The 22,350-nt window shown below is 54.7% G+C and overlaps 1 protein-coding gene across 4 annotated transcripts in view; it reads right to left on the bottom strand.

Annotated features, from left to right (window-relative positions):
• PEPD (peptidase D) overlaps positions 1–22,350 on the bottom strand; it is a 111,995-nt gene that overhangs the window by 20,520 nt on the left and 69,125 nt on the right. For 2 of the 4 annotated variants that reach the window (XM_047078298.1, XM_047078300.1), the window contains 2 exons: positions 3,076–3,144; positions 1,343–1,420 (listed from right to left, as the gene is read on the bottom strand). The exons of 1 other annotated variant lie outside the window; for it this stretch is intronic. In XM_047078298.1, coding sequence (XP_046934254.1) covers positions 1,343–1,420; positions 3,076–3,144 — 147 coding nt within the window. The remainder of the gene's footprint in view (positions 1–1,342; positions 1,421–3,075; positions 3,145–22,350) is intronic. One more of the 4 variants, XM_047078299.1, reaches the window with a different exon arrangement.

The raw sequence follows: 22,350 nt of genomic DNA, 5'->3' as shown, positions 1-22,350 counted from the left end.
GGAGCTAAGTGACTCTGTTTCCTCCCAGAAGGCTGAGCTGGGCTCTTGCCAACAGTGGCCCTACCCAGAACATCCCGTCCAGCCGCTGACCCGGGTGAGCGCAGCTAGTCACGGAGCCTGCAGTGCCCCTGGCAAGGACACCCTGGGATTGGGTGGGCTTCTGCAAACACATAGCGACAGCTCAGAACATGGCTCATGCCCCCCAGTGGATGTGGACCAGGGACCCCTGCGTGCAGGCTCCCCTCCGTCCCAATGCAGGGCTGAGCTACACGCGCGTGAAGCCAGGTTCAGGTTCAGGCCAGCATGCAGGCATCACCAGAGCTCTAGCTCGGGAACTGAGCCCAGCAGGGCAATGCCCACACTCTGAGAAGCAGCAGGATACCGACTGGAAGCAGGCTTGCTGAAATCTTGCTCAGGTGCCCCGGCAACCAGGAGGCGAAGGCACCAGAGAACCAGGTGGGACAGTCCGTGTCCCCCACTCCGCCCATGTGTCGGTGACCACAGCAAAGATGCCTGCAGGCTAAGGCAGGGTGGCGACGCGGGGCTTGCAGCCTTTAACTGGTTCTCAGTAGCCCTGTGGCAGCCTGGGCTGACCCTGCCTGATATGTGGGTGCTGGAGAGGAGAAGCAGGGAATGCCCAGCGCCCATGAGCTGAAGAGAGAGCTGGTCCAGGTCAGCAAGGTCACAGACCCCTCCCGAGGCCTGGAGCAGCTGTCTGGAGAGGAGCGGCATATGCTCAGCATGAGCCCTACAGACCGGGGTCGTGGGCAAGATGTAGGATTCTGCCAACAGGGGCCAGTCCATCGGAGGGGTGGGGGCTGCAGATCCCGCCCACGCCTGCTTAGTCAGGGTTCCACGGGGTCCTGTGAGCACTGTAAGCTGTGCTCAGAAAAGCCCTGCAAACAGTCTTGAAGGTCAAGCACTACCTCTGACCTCCTGGGCTAATGGCCATTTATGGATGGCTGAGGCTGGCAGGATTCAGAGGGGGCGAGGCTCCCTCGGGGTCTTCCCTGATCCAGACTAGGTGCCCACCCTCCTGGTGCCAAGACAGAGGTGTGAGTGTGGCAGTTACGGGGCAGGGGCTGGGGGCCACCTTGGGCCCCCAGCACAGGGCCCTCCACATCCTCTTTCCCTGATGATGGACAGAAGGTGCCATGCAGGTGGGGGGCCCTGGCAAAGAAGTTTGGGCCCAGGGCAGGCCTGGGGGCCTCATTGTGCTCAGCTCTCCCAGGGTGGGGACCAAGAGATCCCAGTCTGTTCCCCTTGAGGTGGAGCCCCACTGCGGCCGTGCGGGTCACATGCAGAGCCAGGGCAGGGGCGCCTCAGGGCTGGCCTCACTCACCACATGTCTCCGTCCTGGATGGTCCGGTCGTTGGGGGCCCCGGCATGTCCATAGTGCAGCACGGCCGAATTCTCACCACTGCACAGCAACCAGAGGAGGTCAACAGCCCATCTTCGCCCAGCAGGCCCCGGAGGGGGCACCCCACCCTGCCCCGTGGGCACTACCGCCCACCCTCCAGCAGAGGCCCAGCGGGGGCTGTATCAGGCCCACAGTCTGAGGTGTGGGCGGGGAGCACACCGGCCCCGGCAGCTGTAGCCATACAGCTGGTGGAAGCCTCTGAGTGCACGGTTCACAGCGCTGCCACCGTCAGGGCTTCCCCAGGTGAGTGCTGTTCGGGCAGGTGCCCTTGGGCCCGGGGATGTGGGACTGGTGGGGGGGACAAGGGTCTGAAACCCAGGGAAGGGAGTTTGAGGAAGCCCTCTTGTCCTGGCGGAGGGAGAGGGGAGACCCAATGTCAGGGGCCACCATGCTGCAAGGCTGGCTCCTCTGCTCGAGACTGCTTCCCTAATGAGCGATGCCTTTAAGAAAAAAAGGACTTTTAAGTCTGTCCAAAGGAAAAAAAAAAACCCACCTGGGTGTAATATTTATGGCCCTGTTCGGGAGTCTCAGGAATCATAAAAGTAGAAATAATGATTTTTCTCTCTATCCACCAGAGAAGAACATTTCCAAAGACTGAGATGTTCACATGTATTATTCATGTGCCGAGGACGTGCACATCAGCAGAGCTGCAGGCTCCGTCCTGGCTGGGCAGAGGCCAGACCCTCTGACCCAGGGGGGCAGAGCAGGGGGAGACTGGCTGGGGCGAGCCTGGGAGAGGAGGGGCCACCCGCAGCCAGGTTGTGCCCCTCAAAGACACACACCTAGGGTGACACATGCAGACACACAGACACGCAACACTGCACACTCGGGAAGCCTGGGTGGCTCGGTTGGTTAAGTGTCCAGCTTCGGCTCAGGTCATGATCTCATGGTTTGTGAGTTTGAGCCCCGTGTCGGGCTCTGTGCTGACAGCTCAGAGCCTGGAGCCTGCTTCCCATTCTGTGTCTCCCTCTCTCTCTGCCCCTTTCCCGCTCACACTGTCTCTCTCTCTCAAGAATAAACATTTAAAAAAATATATAAAAAAAAATAGTACACACTAACAACCATGAGCCGCCCCATACTCATGGTCATTTGTACCCCATGCCTCCAGCCACCGTGCAGGTGACACACACACAGAGACTCAGAGCTCCCTGCCTCAGCCACAATGTGCCACATGCAGAGGTACCTAGAGTGACACCCCCTACTGCAGAGACCCAGACTCAACCACAGTGGTGATGTTCCTTACACAGCCACACTGACAACCATGCATGTGCACGCGCACACACACACACACACACACACACACACACACAACCACGGCCTCCTGCACTGACAGAGCTCCTTCCACCTCTGCTGCACACAAAAGCCATCACAGGGTAAAGTCACGTCCTGGCCCCCACACGCTGGGTGTGTGCTTGTGTGGAGGGACGAGGAAGGCCAGCCAGCAGCCCCAGGGGAGCGGCCACCCTAGAGGAGGCCAGGAAGGGCACGGCAGTGAGGGGGCCACCCCGGCTGGGGGCCTCAGGAGAGGAGAACAATTTCCAAGTGTAAGCGGGCACTCATGTGGGCACGGTAGTGAGCAGGCGTGCCTGAGCTCAGGGGGGCGGCGGGGTCTCCTCGCCTTCTCACAACCTCCTTCCTCCATTGTTCCCACTTACCTGCCGCAGATGCAGGTGTAGGAGCTGTGGCGCATGCCGCCCCGGGAGTAGCAGTAGTGCTCGAAGAGGCTGCAGGGGAAGGAAGGAAGGAAGGAAGGAAGGAAGTCAGGGTGCGGTTGCCAGAGCGTGCACAGCCCCCACCCCAGGAAAACCTTCAGCCCAAGCCTTGCTTGGCTGCACCCGCAGGAAGGCCTGAGTGACCCTGCATGGGTCCACGGGGCTCATAGCCTAGAGCCCAGGGTTGGCCACAGGCCACAAGAGCACAGAGGCCAGTAAGGACAGGGAGCAAAACTAGAGAAGCCACCCCGCCTTCTGGGCCCCCTGGGAAGCGGGGGCTACCGCTGTTTCTGCGGGGCTGGAGGGAGGGTCTCCCTGTGACTCCCAGGTCCAGTGGCCACGACCCACCCCACCAGGAGGGGCTGGACACATGGCCAGGAAGGGACATGAACTCTCCAGGCCCCAAGCTGGACTCACATGGCCCTGGGCCTGACCCTGGGGAGGTGCACAGGGAGAAGAGAGCAGGAACCACTGGGCACTGGCCTGGGGGACAGGATTGAGGGGCAGGCCCTCATGCAGACCGAGCAGGGCAAAGCCGTCTCTGGTCACAGGTAGAGGGGGTGGAGAGAGGCAGGGTCTGAGGACAGGCCCTGCTTCCCGTCCTCAGGCCAAGCAGCAAACAGGCTGGCTTCCTGGACCAGCTTCTAGCCTGGGAAGGGGAGGCCAGAAACAAAGTCTGGAGGGAAAGATGAGACCCTAGAGGGGGCAGCCAGCCCCCAGGCCGAGCCCAGAACCAGAGCCTGGGGAGGCCTCCGGGCGTGCAGGATGTCTGCAGACCCCTGAAAGCCCAGGAATGTAACAAAGGTCAGAGGGTAAGCCACCCTTGGCAAAGGTCTGGGCCCTGCCCCTGTCCCCCTGCCCCCACCCAAGGGGCAGATCCTGGAGATGACTGCAGGGGCTGTTGGACCCGACCAGCCACATCAACACCACATTAGGAGCAATGAACCCCAGGGGGCCACGCTGCCAAGAGCTCTGGGGAGGCCACGACCCTGCCCATACCCCCACCATAAGCCCCAGGATCTGGGGTAGGAGCTCGTCTTGGCATGGGACGCTGTGCTCCAAGAGCTCAGCATCTCCAGGCCTCGCCCCCTTCCTCAGGTCCAGCCCTCCCGCATCCCTGGAAGAGAAGCAGGTCTGGGGGGGGGGGCCCACCCCCACCCCACCCCACCCACCGGCCACCAGGGCAGGGGACCAAGCACGGGGCTGTGCCGCTGTCCCTGTCCTCAGCACACCGAGGCCGCCCGTGGGCACGCTAAGCAGCAATCCTGCCCTGTGCATTCTAGGCCTGTTTTGGAGAATGTCTGTATGGAGGAGTCTAATCTTCCAGGCACTGTAAACACCAATTATGTATAATTGTGATGACTGGGTATTAAGTAGTTGTCATGCAGGAGTGGTTCTGCTACATTCAGTCGGCTTTCAGACTTGCTTTACAAACCTCCCGGGATAATTGGGTATCTGCAAGCGAACTATTTCCTCAACATAAAGGATTTCAGGAACTGCCAGGGAGGCGAGGAAGGGCGCACACGTCTCCTTATCGGTGCCCTGTATTCACCAGAGAAAGCACTCTGGTGGCTCTGGTGGCCGCCACCGACTCCCACCTCCGTCCCAGAGACCATGGGGGGCGGCAAGACGGAGTCACAGCCCCGAGTGTGGCCACAGCCCGGCCCATTCCTCCATGGGGCAGGCAAGCCTGCCCCGGGCAGCCTTGGACACCAGCGGTGCACCACCTCTGCTCCCAGCCTAGAGACCAGGGCCTCGGACGCCAGGCTTCCACACAGCGAGCCCACAGTGAGTGGAGAAGGCCCAAGCCACCACGGAGCTGCAATGCTCCCTTAGCTTTGGAAGACACAACCGTGCCTGGTCAGAAGCAGACCTTGGGGCTGCACGGCCATTCTCCAGGTGATGGGAACAGCGGGCCTCTCCTGGGGTCGGGGGACAGGCAGACAAGTGCAGGCTGTGGGAGCCACCAGCGTCAGGAAGGCCAGGCAGAGGGACAGCTGTGCCACCTGCACGTGCAGGTGACTAAACAGGAACATTCTGCGGCAGCCTGAGGACGAGGGGTGGGTGGCTTGTCTCCCTCCTCTGCAGCCAGACTCAGCGGCCTGCCATGTAATCTACTCAGTGGAAGCAGCCCTCGTGACACACCCCTGGCTTCCATTTAAGAAAAAAGGACTTTCGGGGGCACCTGCGTGGCTCAGTAGGTTAAGCGTCCGGCTTCAGCTCCGGTCATGATCTCACGGTTTGTGGGTTCAGGCCCTGCATCAAGCTCTGTGCTGACAGCTCGGAGCCTGGAGCATGCTTCGGATTCTGTATTTCCCTCTTTCTCTGCCCGTCCCCTGCTCATGCTCTGTCTCTCTGAGTCTCTCAAAAATAAACAAACATTAAAAAAAAGAAAAAAAAAAAAGAAAAAGAAAAAAGGACTTTTGGGTAAAAGGCGTAGCTTACAGAAGCACCAAACTAAGCAATGGCTGACCCGGTTTTCACCCGCAGATTGCAGCCCGGCTCTAGGTCATTCTCCAGACACGGGGACAATCCCACACAGCGATAAGGAAGAGGAGAACCACCACAAGCTGAAAAGTCGCTCTAGCTGAAAATGATTTGAAGTTCTTCAAACTGGACTTCAGCACCTAATTTAACTTTTCTGATATGATGTGAGGACCAACTGGTGACGATAACAGGTGAATGCAACAGGCCCACATTTTCTGCTCCCACACCTCGGAGGCCCCTCTCTCTGGGACCTCGGGTGTCCAAGTTCTGGGACAAGTGCAATGGCTCAGGGGGCTCATGGAGAGATGTGAGTCCGACATATTTCTGATCTTCAAGGGGTAGGGGTGAGCAGTGGGTGCTCCAAGCTGGGGCCACATCGGTGACACGAAGTTCCTGCAGAGCGTGGTAAGCATCGGCCACGAGGACAGACCACAGCAGAGCCACCTGTTCCCACTGCACAGTTCACAGACCAAGGCGGCAATAGAAGGGCAATTACTAAAGATCCTTCTAGAACCTTACGGAAAATATGGCAAACTGTGAACCGGATGAGGGTCCAGGTGACTTATAACCATAGGAGCTTAACTACGGACTGGCGCAAATCTACAGCCAAATTCGGCCATAGGCTACCAATTAGCCCCTCTGGAGCCACAAGGAGATGACAGCAGAGTCCGCGGCTAGAAATCCTCCTTCTCCCACACTCAGAGGTGCTACGTAAAAGAGAATACGCAGAGCCACGTTCATAGGACAGGAAGGAAGGTGGGGCCAGAAGAAGAGGGAGCCGTCAGTCTCAGGAAGCTGGAGGTCTTGGCCTTGCACTGCCATGTGGGGCTGGCGACAAGGCCTCAGGGACATAAGAAGCAGCGGAACAGAACTGAGACCCCGCCCCCACACGCAGCTGTGGCCCCGGGCAGGGATGCACCCTCAGCAGAAAGGCAGGCTTGGAGAAAACTCGCCAGTGTCATAACAGGCAGTCAGGAAGCCTGCCTGGGCTTTGGGAATAAAACAAAATACATGCCCTCCCTCAGAATTCATACTGTAGGCCTGTCCTCCATGGGGTTCAGGTTCCTGGTTTTGGAAACCCCCACCCCCACCCCAAGCCAAGAAATGAGCAGAAAGCTATGTTCCTGACTGGTGATGCCTGGAGCACCTGCACCCGGCAGGGGCAGACACAGAACCAACTGGGCCGTCACACCCTCGACCCAGGCCAGCCAAGATCTGTGCACACGGATGCACATGCGCGCGCGCACACACACACACACACACACACACACACACACGCTGAGGATGAACTCACAATCCGAAAATAGTCCACAAGAGTTGTCTTCTGCTAACAGAACCGTCAGATGGAGACTGTACACATCGTTTAAAATAACTGGCGCCTAAACCTGGAGCATGCAGACAGAACAGGCAGGGCTTGTGAAGAACCACAGCGAAACTCCTGGAGGTGACCGGTCTGTCCATAAGGAGACGGGGGCAAGAGGCCAGGCAGTGGTGCTGGAGGCCCAGAGATCACCTCTGCTTGCTCTTTCCATCTGTGGCTCTCCCGTGTGTCACAGTGTCCTGCTGGGCCTGACTGCCCTGCTCCCTCCTGCTCTACCTGCACAGAGCACCTGACCAGGCACCAGGCATGTGGCCCAGCCACCACTGCCTCCCCCCCCCACCCCCGCCTCCCGCAGCAGGAGGGCTTCCTGAGGGGCAGAGGGATGCAGGGGTCTCTCACACACCTGCCGCTCTGTGGCCCCTGAAGCTCCCCCAGCATGGCCATTCCCCAAACTGTAAATTTATACTCCTTGCCTATAAATTTCTCCCAAGAAAGACACAAGTGGAAAATGCTTTGTATCCAGGCATCAATGAGAACCTTTCAGTAACCTGGGAGAGTCTGTGCTGTGAATAATGAGGTGGATGGAGCCACCACAGCGACAGAGGGGCAGGCCCATTTGTCAGTGCCTAGAGTGACGAATGGGGCAGGGAGAGCAGATGGCCTCGGCCAGATCTGCAGGAAAGGTGTCTCCAGGGACAGCACTGTGGGTCTCCGCCGGGGCCTGCAAATCCAGCCCACGGAACCTTCCTGGGCACACGGCCCAGCTCCTGCCCCCTGAGGTTTATCACCTGATGAGGAGATAGCCACAGCCCTATAAAAATGCATGAGCTGCCCAAGATAATGGCAGAAGGGCTGCCCCGGGCAGCCGGTGTCAGTGAGCTATCAGTGCAAGCGTGAGCACTGGCAGGCCAGCCAGGGAGGTCAGCGGGGGCCACATCAGCCCCCTCCCAGGCGGGGCCCTGATGCACGTCGGTTCCCGGGAGGCCAAGCCAGGAACAGGAGAGTGGAAGGGAAGCTGAGCAGGCTGGTGCAGGCCACTCGTCTGAGCTGCGGGTCTAGGAGAGTGAGCAGTGAGGACACAGGGTTATTGTGTGTGGGCCGAGGCACTCCGAGCTAAATGCGGGGTCCTCCTGGGCCAGGGTGCACCCCACACCCACTGTTACTGTGGTCTCAGGTGTGTGCCCCACGTTTTCTCCTGGCAAAGGCAGGTTCCAGTTGCTCAGGCCTGTAGGTTCCCTACCCTGTCTGTGCCCCATAGTCCTTGCTCTGGGCCACATGCCTCCCAGGGCACTGTTCCGTTCTGACACTGAAGTCAAATCCTAGCTCTCTGCCACTTACCAGCTGTATGGCCGTTCCGTGACTCAGTTTCCTTATCTGTAAAATAGCATAAGAGTACCTCCCACAGAGTTGTTGTATCACTTAGGTGACATTATACATATGAAGTACATAACACACCAAGCCCTATGTACAGGACACATTAGCTGTCACTGTTGTCATGGTTCAGGGGCCTCAAAGGGAGTCACACAGCAAGGATCCCTCGCTGAAGGAAAAGAGGCTGGGTTTGGGCCATCTCTTGCCTACTCCTTTAAAGCCAAACAGAATCCCTCCATGGCCGGACACTGGCGCCCGAATATTCCAGAGCAGCCAGGGTCTCCATGGGCGCCCACCAGCCCCACACGCAGGTGGACACGTGCAGCATCCCTATGACCGACATGCACACGGGGCTTCCCCTGACACGGGGCATCTCAGCCGCCTCTGTCCTGCTCACACATCCTGAAGTCTCCCCTCCTCGGGGAAGAACCAGGGCCTCGGGGGATAAGAAGAGAGAAGAGTGGGGGTGTCTCATGATGTCTGGGGCCAATGACTATGCTCTGTGCAGTTATCACAGCACTGAGTTACTTTTCATTCACGTTTCTTCTGTTTAATTACTCTTAGTTTTGGGGTAGAAATGACCACAGCTGTGTAATGAATGTGATATTGCCTTTTGCAGACCTAGCTACTAAAAGAAAATTCTTGATAAGTAAGGAAACCACAGTCCCACAGAGAGCAGTCATGACATCCACCCGGAGGCGACTGGAGGGTTTTCCTGTTTTCCCAAAGTGGAGGCAGCAGCCAAAGAGGATCCAGACCCAGAGGAGAGGTTTCTAGTAGGACGAGAACAGCCTTCCCGGGAAGCCGGAAGCACAGACCACATTGTTTTTGAATTTCCGGGAAAGGGTGGATGCTGCTTGGCTCACTTCTTCCGGGGGTGATCAGATGTCATCAGAACGCACCCAGCAGGAGGGCCCCCATCCCACCCTCATAATTGTTGCCATGCAGCGTGGTTCCAGCCACCCATCCAGGGCACGGCCCAAATTCCCGGGGGGGATCCTAGCTTCCGTGATGGAGTTCTCTGTGGGCCTTCTGAGGGCTGGGTTCCGGGCTCGGTGGTGGTGAACTGAGAGGCTGTCCTGTCCGTCTCCCTCCCCAGAACCCCAGTGAAGAAGGGCACAGGGCAAGCTAGGGAGCCACCGCCGAGGGGTTTTAAATGAGCGAGGAGCATCCACACAGTCTGTCACCAAGAAGGGACTGCCTTCAAGCCTTGGACTGAACCCAGACATGCGTTAGTAATAAAACCAGAGCTCAAGGCACAGCTTGTGAGACTTGGCACCACCAGAGACACAGACCATGTGTAACGGCTGTGGTGGCTGTCTCCGTCAGCAGCAGTTCCTTCTGCCTGATGCTCCCCGAATCCCTTCCTGCTGCCCCACCTGGGTCCCGGACTGGGGACAGTGACACCCTCCTGGCCAGGACCTCCCATGGCCCGTAACAGAAACCGAACAGTCACCAGCAGCCTTCAGTTTTCCACAGTTGTTGGTGGGAAGGAGCGATGTTCCTACTTTGTGGATGGAAGAATCTGTGGCTCAGACAGGTGGCGTGCTGTGGTCAGGGAACCCACTGCATCTGTGTCTGAGCTTGGCGTCTCGGCAGGGTTTCTGACCCCGATGCGCCCGAAGCCTCAGGCCTGTTAGTGGTGCACGTGCGGGAACAGCACCTGCCTCAGCGGGGCGAGGCGACCCGCTCTGCAAATGCTGGTGGTGGATGGTGCCACACCGCGCCTTCCAGGGCCCTGGCCTCACACGTGTGCACAGGGCCCCACCCGATCCCGGGCCAAGGCCGGCCACCCTGGGACAGCGCCCCAGGCAGGACGGTGCAACATACGAGCTGGTGCTCCAGGAGAGGCCCCTGGGACGCAGAGGCCCCGCAAGGGAAGATTCCACCAACCAGAGGCAAGGGCAGCAGCAAAGACAGGGTCACGGCGGGAAGACGAGGAGCACCAGAGAGAAGCCACTCACTCTCTCCCTGAGAGCAGCGTTATCAAGGTACGAGATAATTAGCATTTTAATTGGATAATTGGGAATTCTAAATTGCCTATCTTGTATTAAGCATAACTGAGGACATAACATGACATTCAATTAACAAATACTCCTCTTTATTCTTGACATGCTTGATTAGGTTGAATTTCTGAGTTCTTCGGTATCAGTTACTGGATAAAGCCCTGGCCACGTCAGACTGCTAATAAACACAAATCATATATATACACACATATATACATATATGTGTGTATATATATATATGAATATACATATATATGTAAATATGGAAAAGATATTAGAAATTCTCTACACAAAGAAAAAATTCACCCATAATCTTATGCCCCAGAGATAACCTCTATCAGATATTTTGTTGACCATCCTTCCAGGCATTTTTTTAATGCAATAAACACAGATTTAAAATTTTTTTACATTTTATAATTTCTAAAGCTTATTATTAATTTATTTTGAGAGAGAGAATGCATGTGTGAGTGGGGGAAGGGCAGAGAGAGAGAGAGAGAGAGAGGGAGAGAGAGAATCCCAAGCAGGCTCCACGATGTTGCAGGGCTCGAACTCACAAACTATGAGATCATGACCTGAGCCAAAATCAAGAATTGGACGCTTACTGACCAAGCCACCCAGGCACCCCTTAAACACAGATTTTCAAAAATAATAACTCTATACTAAAATAGTAAAACTGTTTTTTAAGTCACTTTTTGACTGATGTCTGATCTGACATGCATACAGAAAAGGACTACAATCAGGGCACCTGGGTGGTTCAGTAGGTTGAGCGTCTGACTCCTGATTTTGGCTCAGGTCATGATCCCAGGGTTGTGGGATCGAGCCCCACATCTGGCTTTGCGCTGAGTGTGGAACCTGCTTAAGATTCTCTCTCTCTCTTTCTCTCTCTCTCCCTCTCTCCCTCCTTCCCTCTCTCTCCCTCCCTCTGCCCCTGTCCCCCACTTGCGTACTCTTTCTCTCTCTAAAACAAAAAATGAAAAAGAAAAGAAAAAGAAAATGACTACAGTCCTAAGGACCCAGCACGGTGACCTGTCACGAAGTGAGCACGCCCATCCAATGTGCCCAGCACCCAGGGGCCCCTCCCAGTCAGACCTCACTCCCAGGGGGGCGGCCTGACTTCCAACACTGCAGGTTAATTTCGCCTGTTTTTGAACTTTATGTAAGTGGAATCAAACAGCATGACCTCTCTGTCGGCTTCCTCCGCTGCTCCCCAGTAATGCTAGGTGGTGCCAGGTGGTGGGTACTTGTCATCGTGCGTTCTCATTGTTGGTAGCGTTCCACTGGTTCCGCTCTGCTGCTGCTGAACATTTTGGCCATTTCCAGACTGCAGCTCTCATAGGCGGTGCTACTGTGGACATTCTGGATCGGTCTTTGGGGGGCAGGGCACATGCACCTCCACCGAGCACACTCCGGGGCGGACATGCTGTCACCGGATTTTGTGTGGGCTCAGGGTTAGCGGGTAACACCAGTCTCTCCAGGTACTGTATCAATTTATTCACCGGCTCATAACTTCCTCCTGTGCACGGGGCCCTGTGCGCGGGGCCCAAAAGAGTGGAGAATGGCCCCACCCAGTCCTGGACAAAGGCTGGGATATTTTGGGGAAGGTTCTTGCTAAAGCAAGAATGTTTTCCCCTGTCAATAGATACATGTCTATACTATTTTTATTTTTAGGGCTGTCCCTCTGTCCAGAATCTGACTACTTCTCCCCACTAATGCTGGTGCGGGCCACGTTCTTCTCTCGCAGGTTGATGGTGACGTTGGTGTGGCTGGTCTCCCTGCTTCAGCCCTTGTCCTCTACAGAGGGCTCCTTCTTCATGGAGTCCTGGCTTCCCAGGAGCTGCCCACCTTCCTCTCACTTCCCAGTCTCCCTTCATCTTCTCCATCTGTCTCCTTGCTATTCCTGGGACCGCTGGGCAAGCTCCCACCTCAGCACCACTAGATGAGCCCCATTCTCTCTGCCTGGAATGTCTGCCCCACAGATCCATAGATTGCTCCCTACTTCAGGACTCTCCTCCAATGTCCCCTTCTCAGGGATGCCTGTCCTGAGCTTCCTGGATAAAGGACTCCCTCCCCTATAGCCCTCACCATCTAACTTTTATCCATCCGGCCTTACCTCCATTAGGCTAGGGTTCTATTTTACGTTCACTCTGGTATCTCCTGGGCCCAGAATAGTGCCTGGCACACAGGCGCTTCTCGGTACGTTTCTGTTCAGTGGCTGAATAGTAAATGCTTGCGTGGGCAATACCACGGCCTATAATTTACTCAACCAATTTCACGCTGTTGGATATCTAGGTTGCTTCCACCTCCGTGTTACGATGGACACCCATGGCCATACGCCTGTCGCTGTCTTTGGACTAAATTCCTAGAAGGAGAATTACATGGGCACGTTTGGAGCCTCAGAGCCTGTTGTGCCAAACAGACCCCAAAAGGTTCATAAGGATTTTCAGGGTCCTGGATGGTGCCCCATGGGGCCTGTCTGCCCACTGAACTGTGAATCTGGTGGGCAAAACACAAAAGTATTTTGTTTTTCATTGATTAAGTGGCAAGTTTACATGTTTATTTCCTCATATTTCTTCCTTGCTGAATGGCTCATTTCTTTTTTAGGAAGCTAGACGCTCAGTTTTCTCTTATTGATCCTTACGGGATTTATATATGAAGGATACTAGCTAATGGTTTTGACCATCATCTATGTAGCAAGCAGCCGGCCCATGCTGACCCTCTCTAGTGCCTTCTTGGATGATTCCCTGGAAGAAGGGCAGGGCAGCTGGGGCAGGGGCTACACACAAGGGCAGGGATGACTGGTGCCCTGAATGTGACAACATACAGGAAGACAAAACCTGGAGCCTGCAGCGCACGGCTCGAGTGGAAAATTCTATATCTGTGAGCCCCGACCCCTTTGGGGCTGACGTCTTGAACGAGTGTGAGGGCCCCAACTTTGGGAGGCCCCTGGAGAGCTTTGTAAACGTTTACCAGTGCAACTGACAACGATCTGCCTTAATCTGGGATCAGTGTCTGCTCACATCCGACCCAACCTCACCAGCCCTTGCCGATGTCATCAATAACACCCTTTTCGGCCCCAAATGGAAAACTCTCCCTTGAAAAAATGCACCAGGCCATGCTAGGAATCATCCACGGAGGCTTAACGTATGACCAGGAAGGGGTAGAGGGAGATAATACTTATTCAACACAATCTAGAGGCTACTCTCCCTCCAAAGGATGCTTGCACCCCCACCTCCCCTCCCCAGAAAGGTGCAGGGGAAGGAAGAAGGCACATGGGGCACCTTCAGGAAGAATGATGGGGGGGGGGGGGCTTCCTGTGAGCTAGTATTTCCCACGGCATGACAAAAGTCCACGAGATGACATTATAGGGTAGACTGACAAACAGGTTTTATGCATTAGGTATTTATTTTAAAGTGTTCCGCTCCATTTATGGCAAATTATACTGAGTTTCACTCACGACAGGGATATAAAGCTTTCTTTTAAAGGATATTTAAAGGAAAAAAAAAAGCAAAGAAACTATTAAGCAAATAGTACTACAAGTGAGACCAGGATTTGGCAGATGGTGAGAGCGTGTCACGTGCCCGATGCTGGGGGTTTCTGCTTCTCTGAGGAAAAGCCCGTTTTTAGTTCTGGGTGGGAATATATTGGTCCAGAAGCTCCCTGCCAGAGAGCACCTGCTGGTCTTTGAAAAACAGCTGGTGGGAGGGACTCAAACAGAACCCAGTCTTTCCTGTACCCCCACTTGCTCCTGTCCCTGGCCCAGCAGCCTTGGACCCTGGGCCACCTCGGAACCCATAGGGCAAATGCCACACAGGCTCCTCTGTTCTTAGCACCTGGGGTGAGGAGAGGTGTCAGGGAACAAGGCCACGTCCAGCAAATCTGGCCGCCAAGGTCCTCGGACGAGCAGATGCCAAGTTCGTACCACGTTGCTCTGCTCCGCCACTGACTGAAGACGAGGAAGGGCTTCCCCGTGGCCTGAATCCTGGCTGGAGCCTTACTTGGCACTGTTTCCGCCTTCCTTTATTTAATAGCTCCTCATAAAGCCGGGTCATTAGACAGAGGCTGTTCAGGGCAATGACTCCCTCGAACGCCCACGCGGGACCACGGGTGAACAGCACCTCGGGTGCCTGGCGGCTCCCGCTCGCCTGTGGCTCCCTTTGGAGGCACCACTCGCCAGGAGGTCCCATGCCCCAAATTCCCGCCACCACCAGTGGAAGAAGCAAAACTTGGGCTCTTTCACCACACGGGTGCTTCCTACATACCAATCCTGCGGAAGACGAGGGTCCGGGATTCCACTTGGTGCACTCAGGACGAGACCCCTCGTCATCCCTTCTAGAGAAAGAGAGGGCTTTGCTCCTCGAATGCCCCTAGGGTGGGTGTCTTGGTTCTACAGAGCCCGGTGCTACTTGATTTCCAAACATCGAATTTCTTTCTCAGTCCCATAATCTTAAAGAATTTCATAAATTTGCCGTTTCCCATGTAACTTTCCTGGAAAGCACCATTTCACATCAATGCCTTTCTAAAGTGGCGCTCCAAAGTATCGGCTGGCTCTCCCCATCCCGTCTCCAGCTCTGGCCAGCCCTCTGGGGCTCGCTCCCCTCTTCTGAATGAGTCACCCTCTGGGTCTCACTGGTGTCCACATGTTGCCTCCCAAACACCCTCTGCTCCAGGCTCTGACGCCAGCCGGGCCCAGCTGCGCACACACAGACCATTCGAGGTGTTTGAAGCACAGGACACTAAATACAGGGACCTGGCAGGGAGGATCACTGCGCAGCAGAAGGCTGGGGCCACCTTTAGGCGGGAGGACCCAGGAGAGTCCCGTCACTGCAGGATCCTGGTCACCTGCAAGAAGTGAGAAGCATGGCCGCCTCACCAGGTGAGCACTCCCCCAGGGACCTAAGACACAGTGTGTCCTCTTTGAGAACATTCTCCCAAGCTCCCGGGAACCACGAAGCCCAGGTTGGAGCCAAACCGGCAATGGAAGGAGGCCCAGACACCGTCGGGCAGGCCTGGATGGGCCCTTGGTGGAGACAGCCCTTTCTCCTCCAGCATATGGGCTTCTCTGCCTGGGCTGCCGAAAACCCTCTTCTAACGAGCCTTCGCGTCCCCGCTCACAACTCCAAACGTTCAGACACACTTGGCTGAAGGAACAACGGCAATGCTATTTATCACTTTGAAAGTCTTTATCCACTTAAGATGATAAATGGGGAAAGCATTCAGGCTGCCCCTGTAGAAAGATCAGCCCTGAAAAGAGGAGGCACCGCCACGGGGGACGCTCCACAAGCACGGGGCTGGGGAGTGGGGCGGACAACGGGGCAGCGGGCTCGACCTTCCCGGGCCCCAGGGCCTCAGCACCAGCTCATGTCACATGGGCAGGTGGTGGCTGGGGGGACGGCCACGGGTGCTCTCCACCTGCTCCCAACCTGTTGCAGGATGTCCACTCTGGGTCCATAGGGAACAGGTGAGGTGACTTAAGAACTCGTTCTCCTACTCTGGGCCTTTCCCCTGCTGAGTTCCTGCAGATGAAGGGCAGGTTCCTGAAAGTACTCCTCCAACCCCCGTGAACTAAAAATTTCTGTAACGTAAACCTATTTATCAATAGCTAATTAATAAGGTCTAAGTCCTATGATGACAGGGTGATTAAAGGGTTTCTGGAATAATCCATTTTTAATTAAAATGCGACCCTCTCTTGGTTTCTGGATAGATTCAAAAGAAAGCCTTAACAGATGTCTTGTTTTTAAATACACGTTATATGAAGCCAATAATTAGAAGAATTCATGCTTTTAATTATATTTTAATTATTCTTTGCCTATTGATGCAAAGTTAAATATTCTTTCTTTATGGTACTAATACTGCTAACCAAAGCCAGCAGACAGCTAGCAGGAATTTTTGCAGGTGTGAGTCCCATTTCAGAGAGCTGTGCAGCAAGCAGCAAAGGCACTTTGGAACTCTGCCTTCATCCGGATGGCAATCTACTTCTGGTGAACCGCATGGTCTGGAGGTGCTCTCCTGGCTCCTGGTCTGTAAGAGTCATGCTCCAGGGCAGAAGCACCAGCCATGTGATAGGAGGGTCTGGGTCTCCCCTTCTCCTGTCCAGCCACGAGGCAGAAAAGTCCCGTGGCTTCTCCATCCCCTTCCTGCACATACCGTGAAGCACCTCACCAGGGCAACCCACACAAGCAACCAAATCACCCACCAAAATTCAAAAAGCTTACAAAATGCGATGAGAACTTGGAGTAGGGGGCAGAGGGAGTCACAGTGTCATGGTGTGCTTCCCCGTCTGCCATGCTGGCCACTGTGGGGAGCATCCATACAGCCCAGCGTGCCCTGAGCACTCTGTTCCAGGGTCTTGCCGACTCCAGCGCAAGCCCTGCCCCCACTGCAGCACGCTGTTGGCTCCCCTCCCGCCAGGATTGCTGCAGCCCCACCTCACTGGTCCCTTGAGTCCAACAGGCTGCTCTGCTGGCCTCGAACCAGGTCCCCTCATGGCCCACCTGCCTGCCCAAGAGGTGGTGACTGGGGGGAGTTCTCAGTGGCCTCTCCCCCCTTTCACCATCAAAAGCCCTTCCTAGGTCAGCCTCCTTCTCCTCCCTCACCACACACCCTTCATGGCTTTCACTTTTGCATATGGCTATGCCATGGCACCTGTCCTTTCTCCTTACCGGTCTCGAAGGGAACCCCTAGATGTAGGCCCAAGGCACCCTATACCTGAGGCTGGGCACACAGCAGGTCCTCAGTAAACATCCGAGCAAAGGGTAACAGATGGCAGGGACAGCTGGCCTGAACATACCTAATGGTCAAAACAGAACACACACACACACACACACACACACACACACACACACACACGAGCACATGCATGTGTACACACACATACACGTGGCATTAACCCCCAGCTTCCCAGGAGGTGCCCTGGGCAGAGACTTGGATGTGTAGCTCACTGTCTTCCTGTAGTCAGTGGGACCACGTGATGGGCTCTCACCAAAGGGAGTATGAGCGGAAGTGACGTGTGCTGCATCCAGGCAAGGCTCCTAAGAGTGGATATAAGCTCTCCATGCTTTCTCTCTCCCCTCTCAACAGGGGCAGAGTTGGGCAACGGAAGCAGCCCTGACACTGGTGAAGGACAGCCGTGGGGCCTGCTTCAGGCTACAGCATGGCTGGGAATAAACAGTCACTGAGCTGATCCAGTGAGATTTGGGTTTTTGTTGTTAGTGCAGCAAAGGCTATCCTATGCTGACTAACACATGTAGTGGGCTTACCTGCCAATTCACAGGGAGCAAAAATGTCAGCATCATTCTTACTTGTTACTTTTAAATGCACTGTAGGTAGACTAAAGAGTATAAGTATAAAAAACAAAACCATGTGGATGCATGGATTTGTCATACTATCCACACCAGTGTTGAAATATTTCATAACTGTAAAGTTTCTAAAGAAACTCATAAAATCATAAGGATAGGAGAAGGCATATGCAAATAGTTGAATTGTTTAGAGGCAGCAGAAGAGGCCTACGTACTCATGCAAAAGACAGCAACTCTACAGGAAAGGATGAATTTAACCATTTATTAAATGGTCAAAGCTATGTAACAAACTAGGAAAAATATTTTGACAAATAAAACTGAACATGAAGAGCACATGAAGTGCTCTTACAGATCAGTAAGTCAACCACGAATGTCCCAATAGCAGATTGTGCCAAGGACAGACAAGCCACAAAGACAAACGCCAGAGAAATACCCGCAAGAGAAGTGTCACCTCTCTGGTAATCATGGTTTCCCTTATCAGATTGGTAAAGATGAAAAACAATAAAAACAGCACAGTTAACTTTGAGGGCCAAGTGCACTCGTGTGTGTGTGTGTGTGTGTGTGTGCACCCGGCTCAGTGGTAGAGAGCATGGGTTCTACAAAGAGGCTGCCTGGCTCCTCCAAGACCCATCTGGCCACTGTGGGATCGTGGGCCAGTTGCTGAAAGCCTTGGCCCTTACAGGCTTGGTGTCCGAACAAGTGCAGAAGGTAGGTCTCCTCACCTCAGGGGATTAGATGAGAAAATTTCTAGGAAGCACACAGTATGTGCTCACTGGACATGAACGTCATTGACAGCTATGAGGGAGAACAAGTTCCAGAGGACCAGATGGGCTCCGTGAATCAAAATTTCCCCCAGCGATTCCACTTGCGGAACCTACCCCGAAGACATGACCGGCTGAGATGGAGAAGAGATGGAGAGATAAGGTCGATCGCTGCAGTGTCATTCACACTGGGAAGCCACTGCCAGCACAGGACCTGTGTGAGCGGAGATGGCGGGGCCCCACAGGTGCGCCGTGCCCTGGCTCAGAGACGGAGGAGACAGCCACTTTGCACAGGAGGAAGAACAAACTCTGCCCTAGCGTGATCCCAGAAGATCAAAGTCCGTTTGTCTGTGCCCCTGGTGAGACCCAGAAGCATGTTTGCTAGAGCAATAGGGGTTAGCAAGCCTCTGCATCACAGGGTTTTCTCGTATCTTGTTCATAATGTTCTGTACTGACTAATTTTCCTACTGGAACAGGTAATATCCTTTTGTCAGACAAAGCCATTTCACTTTGAAAATATTGTTTTGGAAGAAACGGAAGCTCCTTGTTAAAGACCAGCTGGCCTACACCCAGCCTTGCCCTGCTGGCCTGCCCAGGACTGGCGAGGTGCTGGCCCAGCGGACACAACCCACGCAGCCGCGATCCGGGACGACTCCGCGAAGCTGCCACAAGGGGTCGCCAATGCACACCGCCTGCCACCGCTGGCACAGAGCATCTGGAGAAACCTCAGCCAGGCTTGAGGGCCTGCAACGCAGAAACTAACTCTGTAGGCAAGACTCTCTGGTATGGGGTGTGGAGAATCCGAGCCACAAGAAGGTCTTGCCAGTGAGCCCTGCTTCAAAAGCGCACTCAACTTCCTTTCTTCTCTGGAGTCAGATTCTGTGGCCAAACCCCTGTCTGCACAGAGGTCTCCCTCCTGCAGGGGGACACTTGGGGATGTCAGAGACTGGCTGGAAAACAGTGCTGCCTGCTTCTGCTGGCTGCCCACTGCACAAATGCTGCCCACCCCTCAGGGAAACACGGAGGGCTTGGGGCCCCCCTGGAGTGAAGGGAGCAAGAGACAGGATGGGGCCAAACGTGCAGCCCGGAAGGACAGAATTAAGACAAAGGCAAATCTGCCTTCCGTGCTCTCCATCTTCCCTAGGGGCAGAAGGAAGCTTCCCTGCCCAGGGGGACTGTGCTGCTCCACAGAAGCAAGCCTGCCATTGTAAACAGATTCAGCAGGCACAGGGCAAATCACCTAGAAAACACACAACATGACATTCACCAAATGCTCCTGGAAAAAACTCGGATTCAGCAAACAGCTCAGATCTGAGTGGACTTCCATTCGCAGCTTCGGAATCCCCTAATGGAATGCACTGGGGCCTGGCAAAGGTGGGATGCCGGGGCTCCCTGCACAGGCAGCCCGGAGACAGTGGCCCTAACGTTGCCCGAGTCACAGGCACACATCCCCCAGAGGCGCCCTGCCCCCGCCCCCCTGCCATACTGACCCACAGCCACGCCGGGTGAGGGGTGTCAGCCCCCCAGTGCCTGCAGCAGGGTGCTGTGGGGGCAAACACTTGAAGGGAATTGTTTCTACCCCACTAGTTCTGGAACGACCAGGGATCCCCAGGGCCCTGGGAGCTACACAAACACTTCTATCCCGTGTGAACTGGCTTGCCTTTCCTGGCCTTCCTCGCCTCGGGCACAGAACAAACTCAGCGATGCCTCAAAGCGCCAGCCTGCCCGGAAACTTCAATAACTAGGGAAGGAGAGTTCTTTATGAAATTTTTGTAGTCGGGCTGCTAGTTCTCACCTCTTTCAGTGTGAGCAGGTGTTTTATCCTTAAACTACAGAGCCAGAGCTCTCCCTCCCTACTAAGGGGGCATTCCCACTGAACAAACACAGGGCACACCAAGGCCCTTGAGACTGTCTTAGAATAATGATGCCCATTTTGTACCTCCAGGGGACTTAACTAATTTAACAGGCAATTTTAATAATAAGTATATATTAATTCTACATTCTCTTTTTACCTATTTCTGTGACTATGAACTGTTAGGAATTAGGCAATATATTACAATAGGCTTCTAGGGACTTTTTATTAACTAATGCCCCATATTTAAAAACCTTCCTGTCAAATGAGAAACATTAAGAAATGCGGTCCCTTTTATAATTGCTTCTAATAGACTCAATATTCAGGTCCTGGCCTTAACAGACAGCCGGGGAGGTACTTCCCTAAATTGCATTTAACTTTTCATTTTCTTTCTGTCACTGGCCAATGGAATAATTCTGAAAGCACACAAATGGTCATTTTACTATGTCAGCCTGTAGCTCTCGAGAGGCCTATAAATTTGCAGAGTATGAGGACGGCTCACGATAAGGAACAGACAGCAGCCTTCCTACCCAGACTGTCACTGCAGTCACCCTGCTTTGTAGGTTTGCTCTTTGCTTTTTGGTTTCTTTGGTAAACCTATTTATTGAAATAGAACACCTACAGAAGAGTACAAACATCTTAGGTGTCCCAGACTGATGACAGTTCACAAACAGATCCCTTTGATCAAGATCCAGAACATTCCCGGTCTGGCAGGTGTCGACCCCACCTCTCCCCCTGCCCCTCTGCTCCTCCACCACACTAAGTTTTGCCTGTTGGGGAGCTTCATGTAAGTGGGGTGATACAGCAGAGGCCCTTGAGTTTGGCTTCTTGCGCCAGACACGGCCCACATGAGAGCTGTCCGCCCGTGGTCTCTGCACAGCGACAACCTGGCTGTCCCCACCACTCAGCAGTACTCGTCGAATGAACACGCCACAGTTTATTCATCTCTGCGGGAAGGCTTTGGGTGCCCCCGGTGTTAGAGTACGCCCCGTCCGCGCATGGAACGTTCTCGCACACATCCCTGGCCGTGTCTGCTGTGTACTAAGCGGAAACGCTGGTTGCCAGGCATGGAGTGCTCAGCTTTGGTGGATGCTGCTGGCTCTCTCCCAGTGATGGTTCCGGCACCTCTGCTCTTTATGTTCACTATTCTTCCTTAACAGGGAAGAAGGTTTCAAGCCCGTGCCTTTATGAACCAGAGGCTTGAACCTGAGTGTGAGGCACTGGAGTCCCTGGGAGCTGCAGGGACCCTCCTGCCTTCCTTAACCATCTTTCCCGTGGCAAGACCTTTCCCATAGGACAACAGCGCAGTGGCCTGCCCTCCACCCCAGGGCAGGACCACACATTTGTAAGAAACAGAGCTGCGGATGGCTTCCGATGCCCCCTCGGAGGTACCTGTCTTTCCACCAGTAGACGCCTCAGCAGAAATGGAAACTTAATCAGGAATAAGGAAGGGGGAGTGAAACACACAAACCAGTTCAACTACAGAAGAAAGCTGCCAGCTGAGGGCACCCAGAAGTGGCTGGGAAAGGTCACGCCTCAGGAACAGGGTCAGGAAGGAGCCAGGTGGAGGAAGAGGACGTCCAGCAGGCAGCAAGTGAGGCCCAGTCCTCTCAGGCCTGCCCTCCCTGCTTCCGATAAAGGACTGAGATGGGGCAGGCAGGGGCTGTAACACTAGACGGTCATAGACATTTGAGGACAGCAGAGACAAGGAGCCCAGACAGACACCAGCTCCCACAGGGAAGGAGCCCCAGGGCGCGAGTCTGTTGCACCATGAGGGACAGGGAGGGATGCTCAGGGGTGGGGTGGGACAAAGGAGGTGTTGGGGCAGCCAAGTTCGGGCAGCTGAGGTGACGGCTCCCTTGTCTACTCCGCACTTTCAGGCAGAGGAGAGAAAAGGCCCAGCCCCCCAGGACTGTCCCAGTAAAGCCACCAAGCTGAGGAGGATCCTTTGTTTTCATTTCCAAATTCAAAGGGCCCTGGGCTAGGCTAAGCCAGCGTCTGATCCTGACTCAAAGCCATAAGGGACCCTGGTGAGCCCAACACAGAGGAGCCTCAGCTGTGGCAGCCCAGGGGGCTGGGAAAATTGAGGCCCCAGAAGCCAGTTTCAGAAGTTTATGAATAATAA

This window comes from Lynx rufus, unplaced genomic scaffold (genome assembly GCF_022079265.1).
Source record: "Lynx rufus isolate CCGP_SWC_20201006 ecotype Redwood Valley unplaced genomic scaffold, mLynRuf1.p SCAF_16, whole genome shotgun sequence".
In the NCBI taxonomy this organism is placed as follows: Eukaryota; Metazoa; Chordata; class Mammalia; order Carnivora; family Felidae; genus Lynx; species Lynx rufus.
This window is presented reverse-complemented; position numbering and strand designations above follow the sequence as displayed.